At 41.8% G+C, this 23526-nt stretch overlaps 1 protein-coding gene across 3 annotated transcripts in view; it reads right to left on the reverse strand.

Annotated features, from left to right (window-relative positions):
* Positions 1-2460: 2460 nt before the first annotated feature.
* FHAD1 (forkhead associated phosphopeptide binding domain 1) overlaps positions 2461-23526 on the reverse strand; it is a 63399-nt gene continuing 42333 nt past the window's right edge. For 2 of the 3 annotated variants that reach the window (XM_084651591.1, XM_084651589.1), the window contains 7 exons: positions 21183-21318; positions 19204-19328; positions 18079-18174; positions 15820-16040; positions 10927-11092; positions 9608-9688; positions 2461-5792 (listed from right to left, as the gene is read on the reverse strand). In XM_084651591.1, the coding sequence (XP_084507717.1) occupies positions 5694-5792; positions 9608-9688; positions 10927-11092; positions 15820-16040; positions 18079-18174; positions 19204-19328; positions 21183-21318 (924 nt within the window). In that variant the 3' untranslated portion in view covers positions 2461-5693. The remainder of the gene's footprint in view (positions 5793-9607; positions 9689-10926; positions 11093-15819; positions 16041-18078; positions 18175-19203; positions 19329-21182; positions 21319-23526) is intronic. The other variant, XM_084651590.1, reaches the window with a different exon arrangement.

Consider the following 23526-nt stretch of genomic DNA (forward strand, 5'->3'; position numbering starts at 1 on the left):
TAATTGTGACCAGATGCTTAACACAATTAATATTAACAACAAGGGGAAAGGAATGCAAGTCAAAAAAGAGAAAGAATGGGTTAAAGAATATTTAGATAAGTCAGATATATTCAATTCAGCAGAGCCTGATGAAATTCATTGTAGGGTACTGAAAGAACTAGCTGAAGCAATCTCGGAACCATTAGCAACGATCTTTGAGAACGCACGGAGGATGGGTGAGGTCCCAGAGGATTGGAGAAGGGCAAACAAAGTTCCCATCTTTAAAAAGGGGACTCGGCCAATTGTAGACTAGTTAGCCTAGCTCTGATACTTGGAAAGATACTGGAACAAATTATTAAACAATCCATTTGTATGCACCTCGAGAATAGGGTTATAACGAATAGCCAGCATGGATTTGTCAAGAACAAATCATGCCAAACGAGCCTAATTTCCTTCTTTGATAAAGTTCCTGGTCTAGTAGATGGGGGGTGAAGCTGTACACATGATATTTCCTAATTTTAGTAAGGCTTTTGATACAGCCCACATTATAGTCTCGTAAGCAAACTAGGGAAATGTGATCTACAGGAACTTACAATAAGGTGGGGACAACACTGATTGAAAGACCGTACTCAAAGAGCCGCTATCAATGGTTCGCTGTCAAACTGGGGGGAAAGCATCAGATATGGTCCTGGAGGGATCTGGTACTAGTCAACATTTTCATGAATGACTTGGATAATGAAGTGGACAGTATGTTATAAAATTTGCAGATGACACCGAGGTGGAAGGGGAGGCTAGCACTTCGGAGGACAGGATTAGGATTCAAAATGACCTTGACAAATTGGAGAACTGGTCTGATGTCAACAAGATTAAATTCAATAAAGACAAGTGCAAAGTGCTACACTTAGGAAGATAAAACCAATGCACAACCACAAAACGGGGAATAACTGGCTAGATGGTAGTACTGCTGAAGAGAATCTGGGAGTTATACGGGATCACAAATTGAATACGAGTCAGCAATGTGATGCAGTTGTGAAAAAGGCTAATATCATTCTGGGGGGTACTAACAGAAGTGTCATATAGAAGACATGGGAGGTAACTGTCCTGCTCTGTTCAGCACTGGTGAGGCCTCAGCTATAGCACTGTGTCCAGTTCTGGGTGCCACACTTTAGGACAGAGGTGGCTAAACTGGAGAAGAGCAATAAAAATGATAAAAGGTTTAGAAAACCCAGCCTGTGAGGAAAGGTTAAAAAACTGGGCATGTTTAGTTTTGAAGACTGAGGTAGGACCTGGTAACAGGCTTTAAATATGCTTTGGGCTATTATGCTGAGGATGGTGATCAACTGTTGTCCATGTTCACTGAAGGCAGGACAAGAAGTAATGAGCTCCATCTGCAGCCAGGGAGATTTAGGGAAAACTTTCCTTTCTAACTACAGGGGTAGCTAAGCTCTGGAATAGGCTTTCAAGGGAGGCTGTGGAATCCCCATCTCCATCACTGGAGATTTTTAAGTACAGGTTGGAGAAACACCTGTCAGGGATGATCTGTGTTTATTTGGTCCTGCCTCTGCACAGGGGGCTGGACTGAATGACTTCTCCAGGTGTCTTCCAGCCCCACATTTCTATGATTTATGGTTCTGGAGTATTTATTTAAAAAGAAAGGCCCCAAACAGGTTAGCCACTGGGCAAATGCACGGAAATAGACAGCACCTGATCTAAAGATCTTACAATCTGAATATCAGGACAAAAGATGGAGGAAATTGCTGAGATGTCATCTCAGCAACAGACGGGTATGTATGTGTGGTCTCAAGAGTCTTGACACACTTTCAAAATGGCTGCAAACGTCACTTGAATTACATTCAACCTGAATTACACTTCTAAAAAACAACCACCAATAGGCTTACTCACACAGATGATATGACCCATAACAGGCCATTTTGGTCAAGAGATCTTATATATTCAGGGGTAAATTTTCCAAGGCGTGGTGAACTATGCACCCACAATTTAATTGCTGATGCAAAGCAGACTATTTGAGCAGCTGCAATCAGGTAGCTACAGCTCAGTGCCTCCACAACCAGGCTGGGTTACAGAGCAGCTGAATATGTAACCCTTAATGATTGCTTTGCGTGTTCAACAAGACAAAGATTCTTCTTTTGTTTTCTTTAAATTATTCTTCTCTGGTTCAGGTCTTAAGTTTTCTGGCAACAGAAATAGTTTTGATAAAAGGTGATTTATGCTTGTCACCAGCTATTTTGAGAATATCAAGCCTTAGGCTGGTAGCTGGCTGACTTGAAACAGATATTTTTGAATGCCAGTCTCTTGTCAAAACCTCCTGGTTTCAACATGAGCCCTGACTGAATGAGTGGGAGAGAATGCGAGCAGCAGTTTAAAGTGTGGTTGTTTTGTGTCCTTTTCAATGGCCTGGGAGTAAGAAAAAAAACAAACATAAAAACCCCATCAGGCTAGAGTGCGTGAAAATGATATTTAATTAAAGCAGCAGTTCACAGTACTAGAGATGCAATTACTAAAGAACATTTATAATGGAATTAGTGGAGCAACTTTTCAGAAGCTGTTCCATCAAGTACAGAGCAGTGGTGAAGAAATAAACAAAGCAAACAAATATGTCTAAGCTATAAAGGAGAACTTGTTCCATAGATTCCAAAGCCAGAGGGACCATTGTTGTCATCTAGTCTGACCTCCTCTATAACACTCCAGAAAACTTCCCCAAAATAATTCCTAGAGCCGATCTTTTTGAAAAACATCTGGTCTTGATTTAAATATGGTCAATGATGGAGAATACACCATGACCCTTGATAAATTGTCTAATAGTTAATTATCCTCACTGTCAAAAATGTACATCATACTTCCAGTCCGAATTTGTCTAACTTCAACGTCCAATCATTGGATTGTGTTATACCTTGCTCTACTAGAAGTGAAGATCCCATTATTAAATATTTGTTCCCCATGTAGATACAGTACTTACAGACTGTAATCAAGTCACACCTTAACCTTTTTTTTGTTAAGCTACATAGATTAAAGTCTTTGCTTCTCACTGTAAGGCATGTTTTCTAATCCTTTATTCATTCTCATGGTTCTTTTCTGTACCTTCCTTAATTTATCTATTTCCTTCTTGAATTATGGGCACCAAAACTGAATACAGTATTCCAGCAGCGGTTGGATCAGTGCCAAATACAGAGATAAAATAATGACTCAATGCAAGTGTGAATTGCAAAGATGTAGATATTTCCATGCATGAGGTTGCTGGAAAAGGTTATTGTAGCACATTGGCTCTGTGCACTGAATCTTGAGAATAGGTATTCTATTAAAAATAAGCTTTTTAAAAATAATTTCCCTGATTTTCAAAGGTGCTGAGCACATATGTGTTCCCACTAACTTCCACAGAAAGCTGCGGTTGCTCAGTACCTCTGAAAATGAGGCCAAATTTACTTTATTTATATATTTTTAACAATTTGGGAAGGGCAGTAACACACTAAGTACATGGCTTGTACTAGTTTCCTCAACTTCTCAGATTGTTGGACGTTACTAGACCTTTGGCATCACATGCTGAGCACCAAGGGCAAAGCTATTGATTTTTGGTGTCATCAGAGCTCTGCAGGAATGATATAACCTTAACAGGTTTCAGAGGGGTAGCCTTGTCAGTCTGTATCAGCAAAAACAACAAGGATTCCTTGTGGCACCCAGGTTTTAGCCCACGAAAGCTTATGCCCAAATAAATTTGCTAGTCTCTAATGTGCCACAAGGACTCTTCATAACCTTAGCAGTTTCCCTGTATTGCAAAATATCTTGAAACATCTGAAAACATACTTGAGCAAAGGTCTGATCATCAGTGATGACCTGTTGTTTAGACACAATATTGACTGACATATGGAAAGTAGACATATAGATAAAAAAACTGCTAAACGTATTTGCTAGAGAACCGTTTAATTAGACTATAAAGGGTCTGAAACTGACCACAAGACATCAATTATTCTTTATGAAGTCACTGAGTGACTGCCCTCTGCAGATTAAAATAATTATGATCAAGCTTCTGAGATGACCTGAAAGTATTCCACTTCTAGCAAAGCTACATCTACAGCTGGTGCACTGGGAAGAGCAATGGATGAGAGTATGAAAGAAAAAAACATAGGAAATAAGGGAGCATATGCTAGTTTGGTAATGATTACCTTACTAGCAGCTGATCAGAAGATTAAATTTATCACAAGCAAGACAGAGGAGACTTTTCAAATCCTTGGGACAATACTGAAGTGATAGCCACATGCAAATCTAGATTATTCAAGGTACGGCAGCTATAGAAATTAGCTAATGTTATAGGGCAGGGGGAAGGGCAATATATGAGGATTGCAAAATAATGATGCCCCAAAAACGCTCAAGGAAGAACTGCTGCAAAGGTTCAAACAGAACAGATAGACGGGGCCAGAGCAAAATGTTAAAATAAAACAGGCATGTGAGGTCATGTATTGTCCCAAAATAAACTCAGGACATTGTACAGATGGAAGCACATTGCACATCTGGTAAGAAAAATAGGCCAAGTCCTAAAGAGAGACTGACTTTACCCAGTGTGTTAGGAACTAAACCAAGTCTGCACTAGAAAAGAGCTACTAGTTACGGACTATTGTACCATACATAACATTAGCAGTGAGACTCGGACAAAAGCATGTCCACGCACTGGACATTTTAGCACTAATGAGCCAGTTTGTTAGTGCCAAAATGTAGACAATTTGCAATATAATAGGACTTTATCTATACAGCCTAGAATCCAAATTACCCATTGTTGAAAGGATCTGTGCAAACTGTTCAGAATACAACAAAGGGAGAATGACTGTGGGGACAATATGTACCAGAACCACTAGCTTACTGCACTGACCCAGCAGCGAATGGGCTAACACCTACCTCACTACTTAGCAAGATTAGCTTTCTCAGATATCAAGAATTATTTTGGGTGGTAACTAGTATGAACATTTTGCTCTGATTTTGCAAAGGAAAATAGCCTTTAGTTTTCAAGAATGCTATAGTAATAAATAATACATCTGATCAGAGTAACAGAGAGGTGAGCCCTTGCTGTTCTGTATTCACCGGAATATGGGAATTTGGGTTGGTCCCTAAGGCTGCTTATCAAATGTGGCTCCCAGATTGCTCATGCAAGTGTATTATTTAAGTAACATTCTAGTAAATGAACAGCGTTCTTTCAATTGGTTGTAATTACACAATGGACTCAGAATGGTTCTGTTCAGTCACATTTATGCAATTCTGGAATTTAGTTGTCAGAACCTGGTGGTCCATTTTCATACCTCATGCTGGAACTCTACCATGGATCTACTTGGATTTAGGACTGTGTTAGGGCTCAAGTGAGCTACACCAGCATAACAAAATTTAACCTAAGCAGACCTTAGGAGTTTGAGACTATTTAAAAAAGGATACTTATAAAGATAAAAAATACACTTCTGAATTTATATATCAGTTTGTATTAAAATGACCATTTTTCTTACACTTCTAATTATCAGAAATACAATATGGTACATAAGCAACATATTTAAAAAAAACAAGTCATAAGTAATTCAAGATACACTGCAGCATTTCATATATTTACACAAGGGCTAAATGGATTCTCATCAAAACAATACAATTAATAACAGCTCTAACCCAAACAGTATTACAGTACTTGGCAAATTCCTACTACAGGATTTTTGCAAGAGAAACGCCTATGAGGTGGCATTACTATGTGCTCTCCTCTTAAATGTTTCTATCACATGGTCTGTCGTCTTCAGCTTTTCAGGGAATGATTTTGTTTTGGGTCCAGGCTGCGAGACAGAGAGAGATTAAAAAATTGTTCTTATACGGGACAATTTGTAGATTGCAATGTAAACCTTCTCATGCTCATGTGTTCATCACATCAGTATTATGCAATTTAAACCAAAGGGTAAACTTGCCAGTGTAGATTGCCCACATGTACCGGGGAGCAGTAACACCACATGGAGGGAGGTGCAGTGGGGCAAGTGTTGTCTAGGATGCCTGCATCTACTTAGTGCAGCACACAAGATGGAAGGCCTGGATGAGAGGATGAGGCCTGGTTCGGTGTGTGGAAGCTGCTGCATATCCAGCACTTAAGAAAAATCAGGCCACTTATGATACCTCAATATGAATCTCAGAGCCAAACTTTAAGCACCCATGTTTTAATGATTCAGTTCAATCCTCGTAACAATGAGCTACTGATAGAGCTGGGTTAAACCACAGAATCATAAAAATATGGAGCTGGAAGGCACCTTGAGAATTCATCAAGTCCAGCCCTCTGTGGTGTGGCAGGACCTAGTAAACCTAGAGCATCCCTGACAGGTGTCTGTCCAACTTCTTCTTAAAACATCTGATGATGGGAACTCCACAACCTCTCTTAGATGCCTATACCAGAGCTTAATTTGTTAATTTCCCCCCTAATATCTAAACTAAACCCCCTGGCTGCCGATTAAGTCCATTACTTCTTGTCCTACCTTCAGTAGATACGGAGAACAATTGATCACCATCTGTTTCACAACAGCCCTTAACATATTTAAAGATTGTTATCAGGTCCCCCCTCAGTCTTCTTTTCTCAAGACTAAACATGCCTGCTTTTTTAATCGTTCCTCAAAGGCTGGGTTTTCTAGATTTTTTATCATTTTTGTTGCTCTCCTCTCGACTCTCTCCCATTTGTCCACATCTTTCCTTAAGTGTGGCACAGAATTGGACACAGTGCTCCGAGGCCTCACCAGTGCCGAACAGAGAGGGACAACTTCCTTCTGTGCCTTACACATGACACTCCTCACACAGCCTCACATAGCATTACCAATGCACTTTAATCCCAATGAGCTATACTCCTGTTTACTGCAGTGATGAAACTGTTTGTAGGAGAATGCCAGTCCCACTGCATTCTGCTAACTTGTCTGATGATTTGGTGACTTGCATAAATGCAGATTAGACCAAAGTCTGAAGGGCCTGGACATTGGGGCACTGCTTTATAAGATGATACTTGTGATTGTGCAGAGCCAAGGAAGTAGGACAAAGGGAGGTGAAGTATTTTAGAAATATTCCCTTCACTATCATCTACACTTCCTTTTCATGAACAGACTGCATGTGACCTTCAAGAGGAATCCCTTTCCCTGTTTCTTGACTCTCTTCTCACACTTCTGAGTAAGCTCTGTTCTTTTATGTCCTGGTTTCCCTTCCAGCCGCATTTGTTCTGAAAATTAGTACATGCTACTACAAGTTCTTTTCTCTGGAGTGTGACTAAGACCAGAGGTTAAGACAATCCCTGCATCACTCATCACCTCTCCTTATCTGACCAGTGTCACTATGCCAATTTTTCATCATTAACACTGTAATTACTAATCTTATACACAGTACTTCTCTCCCTTGATGGTACTGTGTTTAAACCCTCTTGAACTCCTAGTTGATTACGTCTGCTGCCTCTCTCCTGTCAGCTCTCATTGTCATTTCCACAAGGAAGTTAATCAGATTTGTTATGCATGACCTACCCTTTATAATCCTTACTTACTGATCTGGGAAATCTGGTGCTGGATCCTCATTTTTTAAGCATCTGCTTGTTAATACAAATGAAATGTACTAGTTTCTTTTCCTTCCCTCACAGGGGAATGTCAGATATTATTTGTGAAACACCACAAGTATACATGGAGCTTTATGGTAACTAAGCAGTGATCAACAAGTCACAAAGAAATTATCTCGTTTCATCTGTGTGGACTGCCTAGTGAATATTAGGGATTTAAGTGAGCTGTGTAGGGTAGGTGGGTGTAGATCTGTAAAGAAGATTACCAATTACTGGTTCATAACCCTACCTTGGCATCCCCTCTGTACATCCTTACACCTGGGAGAACTAAAACCAGTGCTCCACAGTTAAAGGGTGGTGAGTGCAAAGATGCCACTTGTGACAACAAATTCAGAGGACTGCCAATCCCAAGCATTCAAAAATAATGAGTCAGGCCCCCCATATTGAGACAACTGGTTTAAAAAATCTTGAGAGTTGAAAAATAATACATTTTGGGTTCTTTTTATTCTTTTGCCTTCTGGATTTTGAGCCTCTGGGGATCACATTTTCAGGCTTTTCTCTGCAATGATGAGGGCCAGAGATTTACTTTAAAAAAAATAAATGCTGAGAGTCTCAGGTAATCACATGACTCCAGGAGATGGATCTTTAAAACAAATTCCAAATATACTAAAAAATTCTAAGCACCACTTTACTAGAGTGAGCTCCCTGTGTGGTGTATCAAGACCATATTATTTCCTACCTGGTAAAAAGTAAAATGTAATACCTTGTGTTTACAGATGCTTAAAGCAAATGGTGTGGCCACATCCGTAAGAGAAAGACCATTGGGCCCTTCTGGACTAGGTATTTTCATAAGCAAATAACAGATGCTGCACAATTCTGTTTCAGATAGAGATATGGAGACCTTTAGATTCTATAAACGGAGTGTGATTTACAAAAAAGACCTCTCAGCTGCAGAGAAGGTAAATCATTGCTTCAGCAATGTCTTCCCCTACAGATGTAGGGGGTAACATTTTCAAAAGGGCCTAAGCAAAATAAATCTCATTTAACTTATAGAGGGACTAAGGCACTTTTGAAAATTCTACCCAGGTTCTATAAAAGGAGATTTACAATCAATGGGTTAATTAGGCATAGAATGCATTAGACAGAGCACAGGTTAATTAAGGTGATTGTCTTAGGCTGACCAAGTGGTTAAGAGAACCATAACTTTACGCAGTCTGATAGGGGGTTTACTGCAAGAATCTACAGTTCACTAACTCGTTATGTAATCAGAAAAAGCCATGCACAGTCCAGACACCCAAGTGTAGGGAGAGGATGACTCTGCACTGCTGTATGCTTGCAGCTTTGAAATGTACAACGTTTTCAAAAGGTTCTCTAGGTAGAGCTTGCAGAAATTTCAAATTCTGTACCTGTTGATGTTTGTAGTGCCTTGCACATAGAAATAACAATAGTCAACTAAGGAATGAAGAGGCCAGAGTTCCCCTGAGGAGTTCAGGATGTACATACACTGAGAGCTTGAGCGCCTCTATGGAATTATAGTCATTTCACTTATGGTCCAAATTTGGCCCATTTTAATTCCATACATGGCTCCCTCCTTCTTTGGCAGCCCCTCCCAGTTTTCCCTGTGTTGTCATCTGCTCCCCAGGCTCCTGCTGTGTGCACTTCCTCCCCTCCACGGTTTGTTGCTGCTTCCCTCCTGCTGTTCATTCAGTTGCAGCACTAGCTTTCACCTACTTCACTGTGGTCAGAACAGGGGACTAGAAATCAGGAGAGCTGGGTTCTGTTCCTGCCTCCAGCTGGGTATGTGATCTTGAATGAGTTACTTAACTTCCCTGTGCCTCGGTTTCCCATTCTGTGTAACGGGGTTTCTGCTTTGAGTTCTTTGGATCAATGCCATTAATATTACTGCTACCTTACTGACAGCTCTTCATTCACATTGCTGGGCCAGTTCAATCTCTTCATTCACGGGTGTTATGACACACAAATGAATTATTATTAGATGGGCTGAAGTCCATCTCTTATAAGTTAGGCAAAATGATTACACTGATCCTGTTACTATGAGCAAGTGTTCAGACATATGCATACCTTCCTGGCTCTGTCTTTTTGTGAACAGGTACGACATGGTGACAACTTTTCACTTCTCTTCTCCAGTTCCTCTAAATGGCTCTGGGTGAAAATACCAGTAAAATGACATCCAATTGCAAATCTTGCCTTGGACATCCTATCAAAAATACAGCTGAGACACATCAGAACTAAATAGGACTCCAAATCTGATAAGACCAACAAAGCGGACTGAAAAGGAGTACTTGTGGCACCTTAGAGACTAACCAATTTATTTGAGCATAAGCTTTCGTGAGCTACAGCTCACTTCATCGGATGCATACCGTGGAAACTGCAGCAGACTTTATATATACACAGAGAATATGAAACAATACCTCCTCCCACCCCACTGTCCTGCTGGTAATAGCTTATCTAAAGTGATCATCAGGTGGGCCATTTCCAGCACAAATCCAGGTTTTCTCACCCTCCACCCTCCCCACACAAATTCACTCTCCTGCTGGTGATAGCCCATCCAAAGTGACAACTCTTTACACAATGTGCATGACAATCAAGTTGGGCTATTTCCTGCACAAATCCAGGTTTTCTCACATCCCCCCCACCCCCATACACACACAAACTCACTCTCCTGACTCAAGCGGACTGAGTTACTCACATTTCCCAAAGCCAACAGCAAGCTGCAATGAAAAAAGCACCTAACTGCTGGCAATTATTGTTTAATCTCAATACTTCCTTCAAACATGAATTGTCTTAACTTGTACCAATGTGCAATTCACTCTTCTAAGGGTCATTTTGATGAAGACCCAAAGCATCAACTAAATATGAAAGTCTGGATAAAACCACTTATCATATGGCCTTTTGGGGCTACAGAGCATTCTCCAAGCTTATGACACTACACAGACAGATTAGAGAAATCAAGGAAACAATAGCAAATGTACTGCTATTCTTGTCCTAAATCTCAGCCAGTTCTATTCTTGGTTACATACTAAGGTGACAGGCTCCTTGGGATCTTCCAAATCCTGTGCAAAGATAGACAGGCAGAGGCCCTTCCAGCTTACTACCTGTTTGTGATTAGCTCCCTTCCCACCTCCACGTATCCAAGTCAAAACTTGCAGGGTCTTGTTCTGTGGTGTTTGGATTGCAGGGTGACATCTCAGTGTTAACCCTGCAGGTATAATATAATCTTTCATCGGTGCCTGCCTCAGTGAGGATGTTTTCAAGCAGGACCTACCAAAAGTCAGCTCCCTAAATAATTAGGTTACTGCCCAACACACAGCTGCAGAAGAGGATGTTTAGGTACCAGGTTCATGGAAGCACTGCCATGACTTTTGTCCCTAGACCATTACCTTATGCAGTTTAACAGCTCTGTTCAACCTTTTCTCCTGATTCAGCTGGAACTGTGTCCTCTCTAGAGCCTCTTTTAGCAGAGCATTCTCTTCTGCTTCTCTATAGACATCATCTTCCAGTTTAGTTATCTCGGCCTGGTACGCTTGCAGAGAGACCTTATTCGCCCTGTACAAAACAGAAGAGGTAAAGTATTCTGGGCTTTATTCTCATCTACACTACAGCCTCTTGATACACCTCTGGCAGTGTAAGGGGCCTTAAAAAGAGAGGATAAATTACATTTACATCCACTTTAAGAGTATGTCTACACTATGAAGTTAGGTCAATTTTATAGAAGTTGATTTTTAGAAATCGATTTTATACAGTCGATTGCATATGTCCGCACTAAGCGCATAAAGTCGGTGGAGTGCGTCCTCACTACCGTGGCTAGCATCGACTTATGGAGCGGTGCACTGTGGGTAGCTATCCCACAGTTCCTGCAGTCTCTGCCACCCATTGGAATTCTAGGTTAAGCTCCCAATGCCTGATGGGGCAAAAACATTGTCGCAGGTGGTTTTGGGTACATGTTGTTAGTCACCCCTCCCTTCGTGAAAGCAATGGCAGACAATCGTTTCTCGCCTTTTTTCTGTGCAGGTGCCATACCATGGCAAGCATGGAGCCCGCTCAGCTCAGCTCAGCTCACTGTCACCGCTGCTGTGGTGAGCATTGTAAACACCTCGCGTATTATCCTGGAGTATATGCAGAACCGGGCTAAGAGACGTCAGCATGAGGAGGATTTTGATGAGGACATGGACACAGATGTTCCTGAAAGCACGAGCTGTGGCATTTGGGACATAGTGGCGGCAGTAGGGCTGGCTGATACAGTGGAATGCCAATTCTGGGCCCCGCAAACAAGCACAGACTGGTGGGACCGCATAGTGTTGCAGGTATGGGATGATTCACAGTGGCTGCAAAACTTTCGCGTGCGTAAGGCCACTTTCCTGGAACTCTGTGAGTTGCTTTCCCCCATCCTGAAGTGCAGGAATACCAAGATGAGAGCTGCCCTGATAGTTGAGAAGTGAGTGGTGATAGCCCTGTGGAAGCTTGCAACGCCTGACTGCTACCGGTCAGTCGGGAATCAATTTGGAGTGGGCAAGTCTACTATGGGGGCTGCTGTGATCCAGGTAGCCAGTGCAATCATTGACATTCTGTTATCAAGGGTAGTGACTCTGGGAAATGTGCAGGAAATCTGCAGCTCCAACAGATGCTTCATCATGTCCGTTTGCTCTCCCATTAGCCTCGCATTGCCTCCTGCCTCCACTCTTCACGCTCCTGCCTCCGCTCTTCGTGCTCACTTAATGCTTTCCTGGCCTCTAACACTGAATGCCTCCATGCATTAAGCTGTGCCCTATCAGTGCGGGAGGACTGCATGAACTCAGAAAACATGCCATCACGAGTGCATTTTTTTCGCTTTCTAATCTGCGATAACCTCAGAGACGGAAATGATAGGAGGAGCGTAGAAACATTTGCACCTGGGGGGGAGATAAAAAGGGTGAGTAAAATTTAAGATGATACTCTTTCACAGTGAATCAAGCAATTCACAGCAGACAGCACATGTGCTTTAGGTACAAGGTCGCATTTTACCTTTTATATTGAATGCCTGTCGGTATGGTGACACATCACACATGGCTGGGCAACAAAATTCAGTTTCCAGGCAGCCATGGTAAGGCCCAGGGTACGTGGGGTTGGCTTCTTACACATAACATGTGGGAATGGTTTCAAACTGCAGCACCACCCTTTCGCATAGTAAGCAATGGGTTGGGTTTCATATTTAAAAGGAGGGGCTGTGGTTTTCGGGTGGATATGCAGCACACACCTCCCTCCACCCTTTACCGCGTGGCTATTCTCTGGGATGATCCTTTCACCCCTCCCCCCGCTGTGTGGCTATTCTCCGGGATGATCCCTTTTAGCCAAGCACAAACAGCCAAGCATGAACGGGGTCCTTTTACTATTCCCTTACAAAAATTCCCCTATTTCAACCAGGTGACCATGAATGATATCACTCTCCTGAGGCTAACACAGAAAGATATAGACTGAATGTTGCTTGAATGTGACCAAAACCCAGGACCATTCGCTGCCATGCTTTGTGCTGCAGTGATTCCAGACTACTTGCTACTGGCCTGGCGTGGTAAAGTGTCCTTATAGCACTTAAAATAAGGCAGCCCTCCCCAGAAACCTTCTGCAAAGTCTTTCAGAGTACCTCCAGGAGAGCTTCATGGAGATGTCCCTGGAAGATTCCCGCTCCATCCCCAGACATGTGAACAGACTTTTCCAGTAGCTGTACTGGCCGCAAATGCATCCCAATTCGTCGGAGCAAATCAAACATTAAACACTATTGCTTTTAAACCCTGTACTGTAGTTACAAATGTGCACTCACCAGAGCTGCCTTCTCCAGCTTCAGGGTCAGGGATCCCACCTTCGGAGGGTATTGGGTCCAGGGTGATGAAAAGGTCCTGGCTGCCGGGGAGAACGGATTCACCGCTTACCTGCTGCACATTCTCCTCCTCCTCCTCCTCTTCCTCATTCATAAAATCCTCCTCCTTATTGTGTGAGACTCTCCCCCTGCAGGTGTCCCCGGACAGTGGTGGGGTAGTAGTAGAATCCCCCCTAGAATGCCATGCAGCTGATCATAGAAGCAGCATGTATGGGGGGTCTGACCCAGAGCACCCATTTGCCTCCTTTGTCTTTTGGTAGGCTTGCCTCAGCTCCTTAACTTTCACGTGGCACTGCTGTGTGTCCCTGTTGTAGCGTCTCTCCATCATGCCCTGTGAGATTTTGGCAAATATATTGGCATTTCTTCTTTTTGCTCTGAGTTCTGCCTGCACAGATGCTTCTCCCCATACAGCAATCAGATCCAGTGTCTCCCTTTCGGTCCATGCTGGAGCTCGTTTGCAATTCTGGGGGGACTGCATGGTCACGGCCAATACCGTTGTTTTGTGACTGCACTACCCCAAATTTGATCCAGCAAGGTCGATTTTAGCACTATTCCCCTCGCCAGGGAGGAGTACAGAAGTCGATTTTAAGAGCCCTTTAAGTCGACAGAACGGAGTTGGTTGTGTGGACGCATCCATTTTAAAATCGACCTAACGTGGCTAAATTCGACCTAACCTCGTAGTGTAGACCAGGGCTAAGGCTCCTTTACACTACCAGAGGCATGGAAAAGGCCTTAGTGTAAATGAGAAACAGGCCCCCTGTTTTTTCCTGTGAAATGCTGAAAATGTTTTAACAAGGATTTCCCACAAAAATTTCTCCTTAGTCCGTGATAAACCCCTCTCTTTAGGGTGCATGTTTCTGCTGAAAGAAGTGGCTCGTGATGGGGAATTTACTCATCCTATTGAAACAAAAATGCTTTCTCATAACCACAACCAAGCAAGGAGGTAGCATCAAACCACAGACCATACTGAGTGTGTTTATTAGGAATGTTTATACTTGATTTCTGCAAAGTACATGGAGTGTGAGGATAGCACAACACAGCATTCGGTGTGTATGATTGGGAACACTAGGTGAAGACTCAGTAGGGGCTCCTGGGAGTTCCTTCCTTAGGAATTATGTTGAAAACACCTGCACATTTGGGGCAATTTTGTACATTTCAAAGTACACAAAAATTCCTTTAAAAAGCATTTTAATGAGTCCCAGAGATAAATAGTTCTGTTAGGGAGACTTTACTATCCACAGGGATGGGGATTTCTTCACAGGCAGCGAAATAACCCCAACCTTCCCTTCAATTTCAGGGTGGAGTATTAACCAGAGATTCCAGAGAATCTCATCCAACACTCCACTGTTCTTTTTGGCTTCATTTTCCAAATGGTTTAGACATTTTTCTAGTACAAGACAAACACCACATGTGATGCATATGATTAAGCAGAATAACACCGCATTACTTGCCATGGATTCTTCAAAGAATCGTATAAATAATTAAAGACTATATAATTATTATATCTGTTACTAATAATAAATCTCGAACAGGAAAAACAGACAAGAGTAATGTTGCCGTAGAATAAAAGCAGCAGATGTCCCTCTGCTCATACTACAAACCTTTAGATATCATTTTCATCTGCAGGATCCTATTTTCAAATTTGAGTTTCTATGGTAGGTAGTTAAGTGACCAGCCCTAAACTTAGGATTTCAAATGGGCACTCAGATGCTTAAAATGAATGAATGCCTAAGTGCTGATATAGGGGCTCAGAATGTGGATGTCCTATTAAAATATCCATTTTTGAAAACTGGGCATACAGTTTCCAGACATAGCCTGTAATGGACAATCCTAACAACACATAGGTATTTAGTACAATAATAGACATTGTGTCATCTTGTATGGTTAGTTTTTAAATAGAATTGCTCATTTATTTACTTGGCTAGCTCAGTAGTTCTCCAACTTTTGTACTGGTGACCCCTTTCACATAGCAAGCCTCTGAATGCGACCCCCCCTTATAAATTAAAAACACTTTTTTATATATTTTACACCATTATAAATGCTGGAGGCAAAGCGGGGTTTGGGGTGGAGGCTGAGAGTTTGCGGCCCCCCATGTAATAACCTTGCGACCCGCTGAGGGGGTCCTGACCCCCAGTTTGAGAATCCCTGGATTAGCTTGATGTGGCCTTAGAAGATACCATTTTAGAGAGCTATGAAGTTCAAAAAGGGCATTTCCTAGCTACGCCAGCTTTATTTCCACGCAATAACATAGTGAATGTTTTTATAGAAACAAAAGTATCCTGTAATTAAAACTGAATTGTAAATATTCTCCTTCCACTAAATTTCTCACAATTTTTTGTCACCGTTTTGGGTCTTTTTGCTAAAACAGCTGGATCCACGGTCACGACTCTTAGTAAATAGTAAGTAAGTGTGTTTTCTCTACCTGAGTTGTCCAATGTCTGACTCATACTCTTTCAGTAGTTCTTCTTTCCTTTCTAGCCGACTCTTGAGTTTACTGATCTTATCGTACAGCAGCTCAAGGTCCTTCTGTCGCTCCATTCTCACTTTTTCTCTCTCATCCTGAGAAAGATGCTTAACAGACTGCACTCCTGTCAGCTCCTTCACATTCATCAGACTTCCAAGAGCATGAATTAAGTTTAGATACTGTATGAAGAGGAGAGAGTGAATTATTTACTAGGTGTGCTGACTCCTTATTAGAAAAATATCACACTGCTCAACCCATCGGCTTTCATTTTACTTTAGTGTAAAGGATTAAAAGGTAGTACATAAACTACTGTGTGCAAGCCTCTTCATTTAAATTTAACCTATTTTTTTCCTTAGCCTCTTTGTGTGTTCCTAAGGAATCAAGCAGAACAATAATGTACCAAATAATTCATTCATAATGTATTAGACAAACTAATTTGACTATGAAGCAGTTAGGTGCAGAACTGGATCAGCATCCAATGGTTCTAAAGTCACTATTTCTTGGGTTGTCACAATGCCCACGTAATGGAGGCATAAGGACTCGAAACTAACTAGACGCTGGAGAAAGAAAAGGAGTACATGTGGCACCTTAGAGACTAACAAATTTATTTGAGCATAAGCTTTCGTGAGCTACAGTTCACTTCATCGGTTGCATGCAGTGGAAAATACAGTAGGGGGATTCAGTGTTGTTCTCCAGGAAGTAGAACCAGGATGAAATGTCGCTATTGGGTTTAAAATAGGGAGATTTTATTTACAGTGCTTTGATGATGATCAGCACATTTTAAAAAAGAGGAGATAAATATCACACAGTAATTGGGACATAAATAGAGACAAGATGAGTCAGTGCACTGACTGTGTCCTAGGGCAGCGGTTCTCAGCAGTGGCTCACAAAGCCATTACTGGGGATATGCAGGATCAGGTTGAAACATTCTCAGACCCAAACTGTGGGGAAGCGGAGAGGTGTCACTCAGATAACCTCTTCTAAAGTGGAAAGATTGGAGAGTCTCTGAGACAGGTGAAGCATTCAGATGATGGGCAGGCTATAAAGGCCTAGACTGATACATAAGATATATCAAAAACTCCTTCCACCTCAATACAGCACAGGAGTTGAACCAGTTGTTTTACTGGATTTTTGGTTCTGTCTTCCACTTCCAGTCAGTCAGAGGGATACCCAACCATTTATTCGCATACAGAACACTCCTGAAGTTTAGGATCATAGAATATCAGAGTTGGAAGGGACCTCAGGAGGTCATCTAGTCCCACCCCCTGCTCACAGCAGGATCAATCCCCAATTTTTGGCCTAATCCCTAAATGGCCCCCTCAAGGATTGAACTCACAACCCTGGGTTTAGCAGGCCAATGCTCAAACCACTGAGCTATCCTTCCCCCTTCTCTATATACACAGCCCTTCTTATATCATGCAACGCACAGGCAACAACAGGCTTGGTAATCTTTGATGGAAACACCCTGCCCTGTTAGTAATTTTTGATTCTGATGGAAAAGTATTTAGTGTGTTTTGCTGTTTCACTAATACGCGTGGCTCATAATCCCATTCTGCTACAAGGCAGGCGGCAGTAGAGACAGAAGAGCAGTTCAGAGGTAGGAACCCTAGGAGCAGCTCAGCTTGAAGGCTTGAACTAAACATTGCTAAATTGCCAAACCTCAGAAAGGGGCTGAGTGTTTGGCTTTACACAGTGTGTGGTCTGTGTTTTAGAGAAGGTTAAGAATGGCACTTTCTCCCAACACATTTAAATACATTTTAAAAATCCCTATGTCTCAGGCTATTTATTCCTACATATCCTCTCTTCTTTTAAGGCAAAGCATACTCCAGCGCATATCCACGACAGTTCTAAGCTGTCATGCCATTGAAGGGGCCCATTTGCTGGAGGGCAGTCTGGCTCCATAAATCATTTAGGCTTTATTTTAATGCCATGCTAAGGAGACATTCAAAGATCTAAGGTCTTTTAAGGGAACATTTTTTTGGAGGTTAAAATTGAAGGGAAAGGAAACACATGCCATTGGGAGCTCCTCAGACTGTATATTTCCCAGGCAGCTAACAGAGGTTTTGAAGTTCCTGAAGATATGAATTCATACTCTAAGAAATACATGAGATTCCCAGGGTACCTGGAAGCTGATCACTAAATTCTGAAACTGACTTTAACAGGACCCACAATATACAGTTCCTGAATGTGATTGTACCTTGTCTTTTATTTACATACCATCTTCTCGCTGAGGTCTAAAGCGTCAGACATTTCCAACTTTGCTGTCCTCTCTAAGGCTACATTTGAATATGTGTTGGGAAAATGGCTTGGAAGCTGAAATAGATAGAGTAATGGATCGCCTTACTACTTGTAGACCAAATCCTGTTCTCCCTCCCACAGAAAACAAACAAACAAAACAACCACAACAACCCAAAGCTGTGGTGAAAAAATACCCACCCTTGTCAAAGTGTGTCACTTCTGGCTGTCAGAAGGCCTATTATGTTGTGCAAAGTACAGCATCGGGTCTAAACAAAGGGTCTGTCAGCAAGTATCTGATAAAACACTAGATTATATGTTAAACACACTTGATTTCTGGTTAACCATGCCTCTTTCCTCTCTTATCCACCCTCAAAGGGGCACCACCTTCACATGAAGCTTTCTACCTGCTTTTAATTAGGGTTCACCTCTTGCTCAGTGCCCAGTGATTACTGGCGGTATGTGTACTGTTTATTTTTCCTGCTAGCACACTCTTGTCTTTAGCTAGAGCTTGCCCATATTACCATTGACTTTTTAAGGCAGAAAATGATTTAAAAAACTATAAATCTGAGCATCAAAACATTCACTTCAACTTAAAAGCCACTTGATTCCACCAGTTGGCCTCCTTGTTTTTTTACAGTTATTCACACTATCAGAGCAGTTCCTTTATTGTTCTCCATATACATTTTGCTGCCTTTTTACATGGTTCACAGCCTAAAGGCAGCTAGAAAGATGGATCCAGAGAGGATGTACGGGCAGTGGGGCCAGATCCTCTGCTGGTATAAATCAGCACTGTTCTACTGAAGTGAAAAATATTGAGAACTGGGTGTCTGAATCTCCTATGCAGCTTTGAAAATCTCAGCCTAAAAGTGTTAACTCAACATTCATTGTGTAATGCTGAGTTAAAGGAGAGAGATATTGGAAAAGTTCTATGTAGATATAGTTACAGGAAGTCATTTTTTGTAAAGACAGATGACTTCAGGAACTGTACTAAAAAGTCAAAGGTATTAAGGAATATTTATCTGTAGTTTTCTTATTGCACCTTAAAGACGTTCCTACGTATTCTAATGAAACCACAACTAAAATAATATATAAAATTCTGTTTACCTTGGCCTCCATTTTTTTTATTGATGATGGCACGCGTTCCTTTTCTAAGCCTATTTTCTGAGCTATTTTCTCAGATAGGTCTTTCTTTAGCACTATAAGTGGCTCAGGAACCTTCTCTTTAACAGCTAAGGGAACAAGAAAACCCCCCACACAGAGTTGTTACGTTGTCACATGTAAGATGTAATGGGTTTACTAAAAGCACACTGTTTTAATAATAGATCTCAAAATTTCCTGAAGAAATTTTCCTGTAAAAATATAAATATAAAACGGGTAACACATGGAATGTATTTCTCATAAAATCAGGAACAGAACCCACAATAAATCTAGTAATCAGACAATGTACTCAAGGTTTGAAATCTAGGGATTGCACTGGAAATTACTATTCTAATCCTGGAAGTTTATGGGGGTTATACCTATCTTCAATATTTTCCTGAAGATGTATAAATTGTGGACAGAGAATGGGGCTACTTCTATACTGGGAGCTAGGGGTGGGATTCCCAGCTCCCATAGACATACTCACACAAGCTCTGATCTAGCTAGCGAACCACATATGACAGTGTTGCCGGGTACCACAGCCAGCAGTGGCACAAGCTAGCAGTGTTAAGTGTGTACCCAGGGGGTTCAGGCACATTTGTACTCAGCGTGGGCTAGCCATGCTGCTACACTACTATTTTTAGCGGGTTAGCTCGATGAAAGCCAACGTGAGTATGTCAACACGAGCTGGGAATCCCTTTGCCCAGCTTCAGATATAGGCATACCTGGAGCGAGAATAATTAAAAAAAGTTAAATTAAAACAGGAAAGGAACCTTACTGCAAAAACACATGTAATTTACTGTATTAATACTTCTCGCAGAGCCAAGTTCGTTGCTGGTATAAGCAGGCAAAACTATTGACTTAAGTGGCGTTGTGCCTGCTTATATCAGGAGTAGATGTGGCCCATGATATTTCGACGTCTAGTCAGAACTCTGCTCCGTATCTGAATCTTAGAATATAGTAAACAGAGCTGAAAGGGTTGTTCTTGCGGATTCATTTTGCTAACCTCTGAGCAGAATAGAGCCCCTTCATACGTATATACCCGTACACACTTGACTGTCTTTGAATGATACACGGTATGCACCTATTATCATTTAACGGTGGGCCTGGTTTTGCAGAAGTGTAAATCCATTCAACTCTATCGAGTCACACTGGTGAAAGCAAGAGCAGGGTTTGGCCCTGTAAGGGCAATGGCTGCGCAGTGTAGGGTAGTTGGCTTTCCTAGCTTTAAATGTTCTACTGGTTCAGGTCCCACTCATGCAAAGACTTACACGCATGCTTAACTTTAAGCATCTCAGTGAGGGGTGGCCAACCTGAGCCTGAGAAGGAGCCAGAATTTACCAATGTACATGGCCAAAGAGCCACAGTAATAGGTCAGCAGCCTCCCCGTCTGCTCCCCTCATCCCACCCCTAGTGCCTCCTGCCCGCCGGTAGCCCCGCCAATCAGCACTTCCCTCTCCCTCCCCATGCCTCCCGCCCACCATAATCAGTTGTTTCATAGCATGAAAGAGGCTCCGGGGGGGGGGGGGGAGGCTCTGGGGAAGGGGTGGAGTGGGAGTCAGGACCTGGGGCAGAGCCAGGGCACCACTGACACATTGGAAAGTTGGCGTCTTTAGCTCCTGCCCCGGAGTCGGCACCTATGCAAGGAGCCGCATATTAACTTCTGAAGAGCCGCATGCGGCTCCGGAGCCACAGGCTGGCCACCCCGATCTAAGTATTCCTATTTTCTTGCATGGGACTACTCATGTGCTCAATATTAAGCACGTGGGTAAGTCTTAGAAGGACTGGGGCCCTAGTCATGATATACTATGAAAATTTAGCAATCCCAACATCACAAATTTGATTTCTTTCACTGTTGTACAAGAGCCCAGTATCCCTTTCAATTATATTCACTCTACACAATTACCGAGAAATGTTCTAGCAGAAGAACGGTGTCCTGGACTTACTTAAAGACTGAGTCTTTTCCAGTGTCTTGATTCTGTCTCGGAGCTCAGTCAGTGCATCTTTTTGGCGCTGAATTATCTCCTCATGTCTGAGACCTTTACACTTAGCTCCTAGGTCAGCCAAGTCCAAATTCTGCTTCTGAAATCAGAAACCCATCCAAACCATCCTTGATTATATTACAAATTACTGTGCTCTGCACAAACGAGCACCATGTAACTCTTGAATAACTGCCATATCATAACCTTGGTTCAACGTAAACACATACATGCAGGTGCTTGGGCCCTAAAATTCTGCAGCTTTCCTTAAAACTATTACCCCACTTGCAGTATTTGTGATTCTGATCTCACCAGCTAGAAGTCATATGCTAGTCATCTTAGGTGTTTTGAGAATCAAATTCTGGTTGGTGTGAGAAAAGTAGCTCTCTCCATTGGTTTTAGAGATAAGGAATTAAAACAGGAGTAGTCAGCTGGCTAGCAGTGCCTATGTAACACACTGGAGAATATATGTTATAGGTCCCCCGCTGCATCAATCCACAAAGGACAGGAGTTGTCCTAGCTGCAAAGCTTTGGCTCTTCAGTTCAAGCTGTGGCAGCTCATGCTTTTTAGCTCTGGAGGTCTCTGGTTCAGTCTCTGCTGTGTCAGCCAAGATGGCGGCCGACGCACCTCGATGCAGCTTATTCGGCATTGGTCTCAACGTATAAACTGAATGTAAAGTCAGCTTTTTCAACCCCTTTCAACAGAGGTTTAAATTAAGGCACTGCTCTCTTCAATTATTTCCGTCCCTGCCTTCTCAAGAAATGGCATCTCACATTGATGTGTTTGTTGTTTCCAAAGCAATTCACTGTGTACGCCACATCTGAAGGTGAGCTTATAAATTATGCCCCATTTGTTTTTTAAAAATATATATAAATTATGCATTTCAGTATTCCACCACTGTCCAGTGACTGGCTTTATGATTAATATACATAGATATCTATGTAAGCATGTTCATTCAAACTGCATCCAGCTAATGATAAATGGAGGACACTATCTAGGGTCTCAACGCTTATTTTCATTGTATTGTTTAAAATCACCTCATTTATAAGATAAAAAATATACACCTGCAAACTTCCCCACCTTACGTGTATGGAAGAAGTGGCTGGTGATAATTCTCAGTGCAACACCCAGCCACGATTCACCACTTTGGCTGTATAAATCAAGTCAGTTGGTCTTGCATTTTGCCTGTCATTATTACAGAGGATTTTCATAAAGTCATTAATTAAAAAACCTCTTTCTGCCATTACATCCTTTTTGAATCTGTTTGTATTTTTGACAGTAATATATACAGCATTTCAATACAAAGCAGGAAACCTGCACATTTTCCCCTTTTCTTATTCACAAAAACATCCTATACTGTACATTAGACCCATTAGGAAAGAATAGGAATGGGCTGTGGGAGAGCTAGAGTATGGTATCTTTTTTCAAGCTGCTTTACACAATCAAATTGGCAATTAAAACAATACTTAGCACTTTCCACATTTCACATTTGCAAAACGGCTGTACAAACATTAGCTAAGTAATCATCACAAAATGCCTGTGCAGTATGTAAGAACTGTTATCCTGAGTTTTCAGAAGGGGAAATGAGAAAGATTAAGGCCAAAATATTTCAAAAGTTGCTAGTGATTTTGATGAAGTGGATTTTACCCCACGAAAGCTTATGCCCAAACAAATTTGTTCGTCTCTAAGGTGCCACAGGGACCCCTCGTTTTTGCTGATACAGACTAACACGGCTACCACTCTGAAACTAGTGATTTTGAGTACTTCAGTTTTTGAGTATCTGACCGGGGACACCTTGGGCCTGGACTTTCCCAAGTACAGAGCATTGACAGAAACCACTGGTGCTCAGCAACCCTGGAAATCAGGCCACTTTTGAGAATTTCAGAGTAAGCGATTTGCCCAGGGCCAGCATGTCAGTGGCAGAATTGGCAGAACTGGGTAGAAATCTCAAATTTCTGACTCTCAGTCCTGGGCTTAGCCCATTAGAGAATGCTGGTTGTCTAACAGTGAATGTACTTCTATGACAAAGCCAAGTAAACAAACTCTTGTTCAAGAACTTTAAAGCTACTTTACTTTAAAATATTTTATCATTTTCTTCTTACTACTGTTATGGTCAATAAAGCCATCCATCATAAATCCCACTTCTACATCAATATCGCATTTATTGGTATTGTGGTAGCACCCAAAGGCCCCAATCAAATTCAGCATCTTTTTGTGTTACAAATTGTACAAACACATAGAAAGAAACAATCCTTGTCCTGAAAAATGTGTACTCTAATTTAGGACAAGATGCAGCAAAAGAGGTTAAAG

This window comes from Lepidochelys olivacea (assembly GCF_965140295.1).
Source record: "Lepidochelys olivacea isolate rLepOli2 genome assembly, chromosome: 18".
NCBI lineage: Eukaryota > Metazoa > Chordata > Testudines > Cheloniidae > Lepidochelys > Lepidochelys olivacea.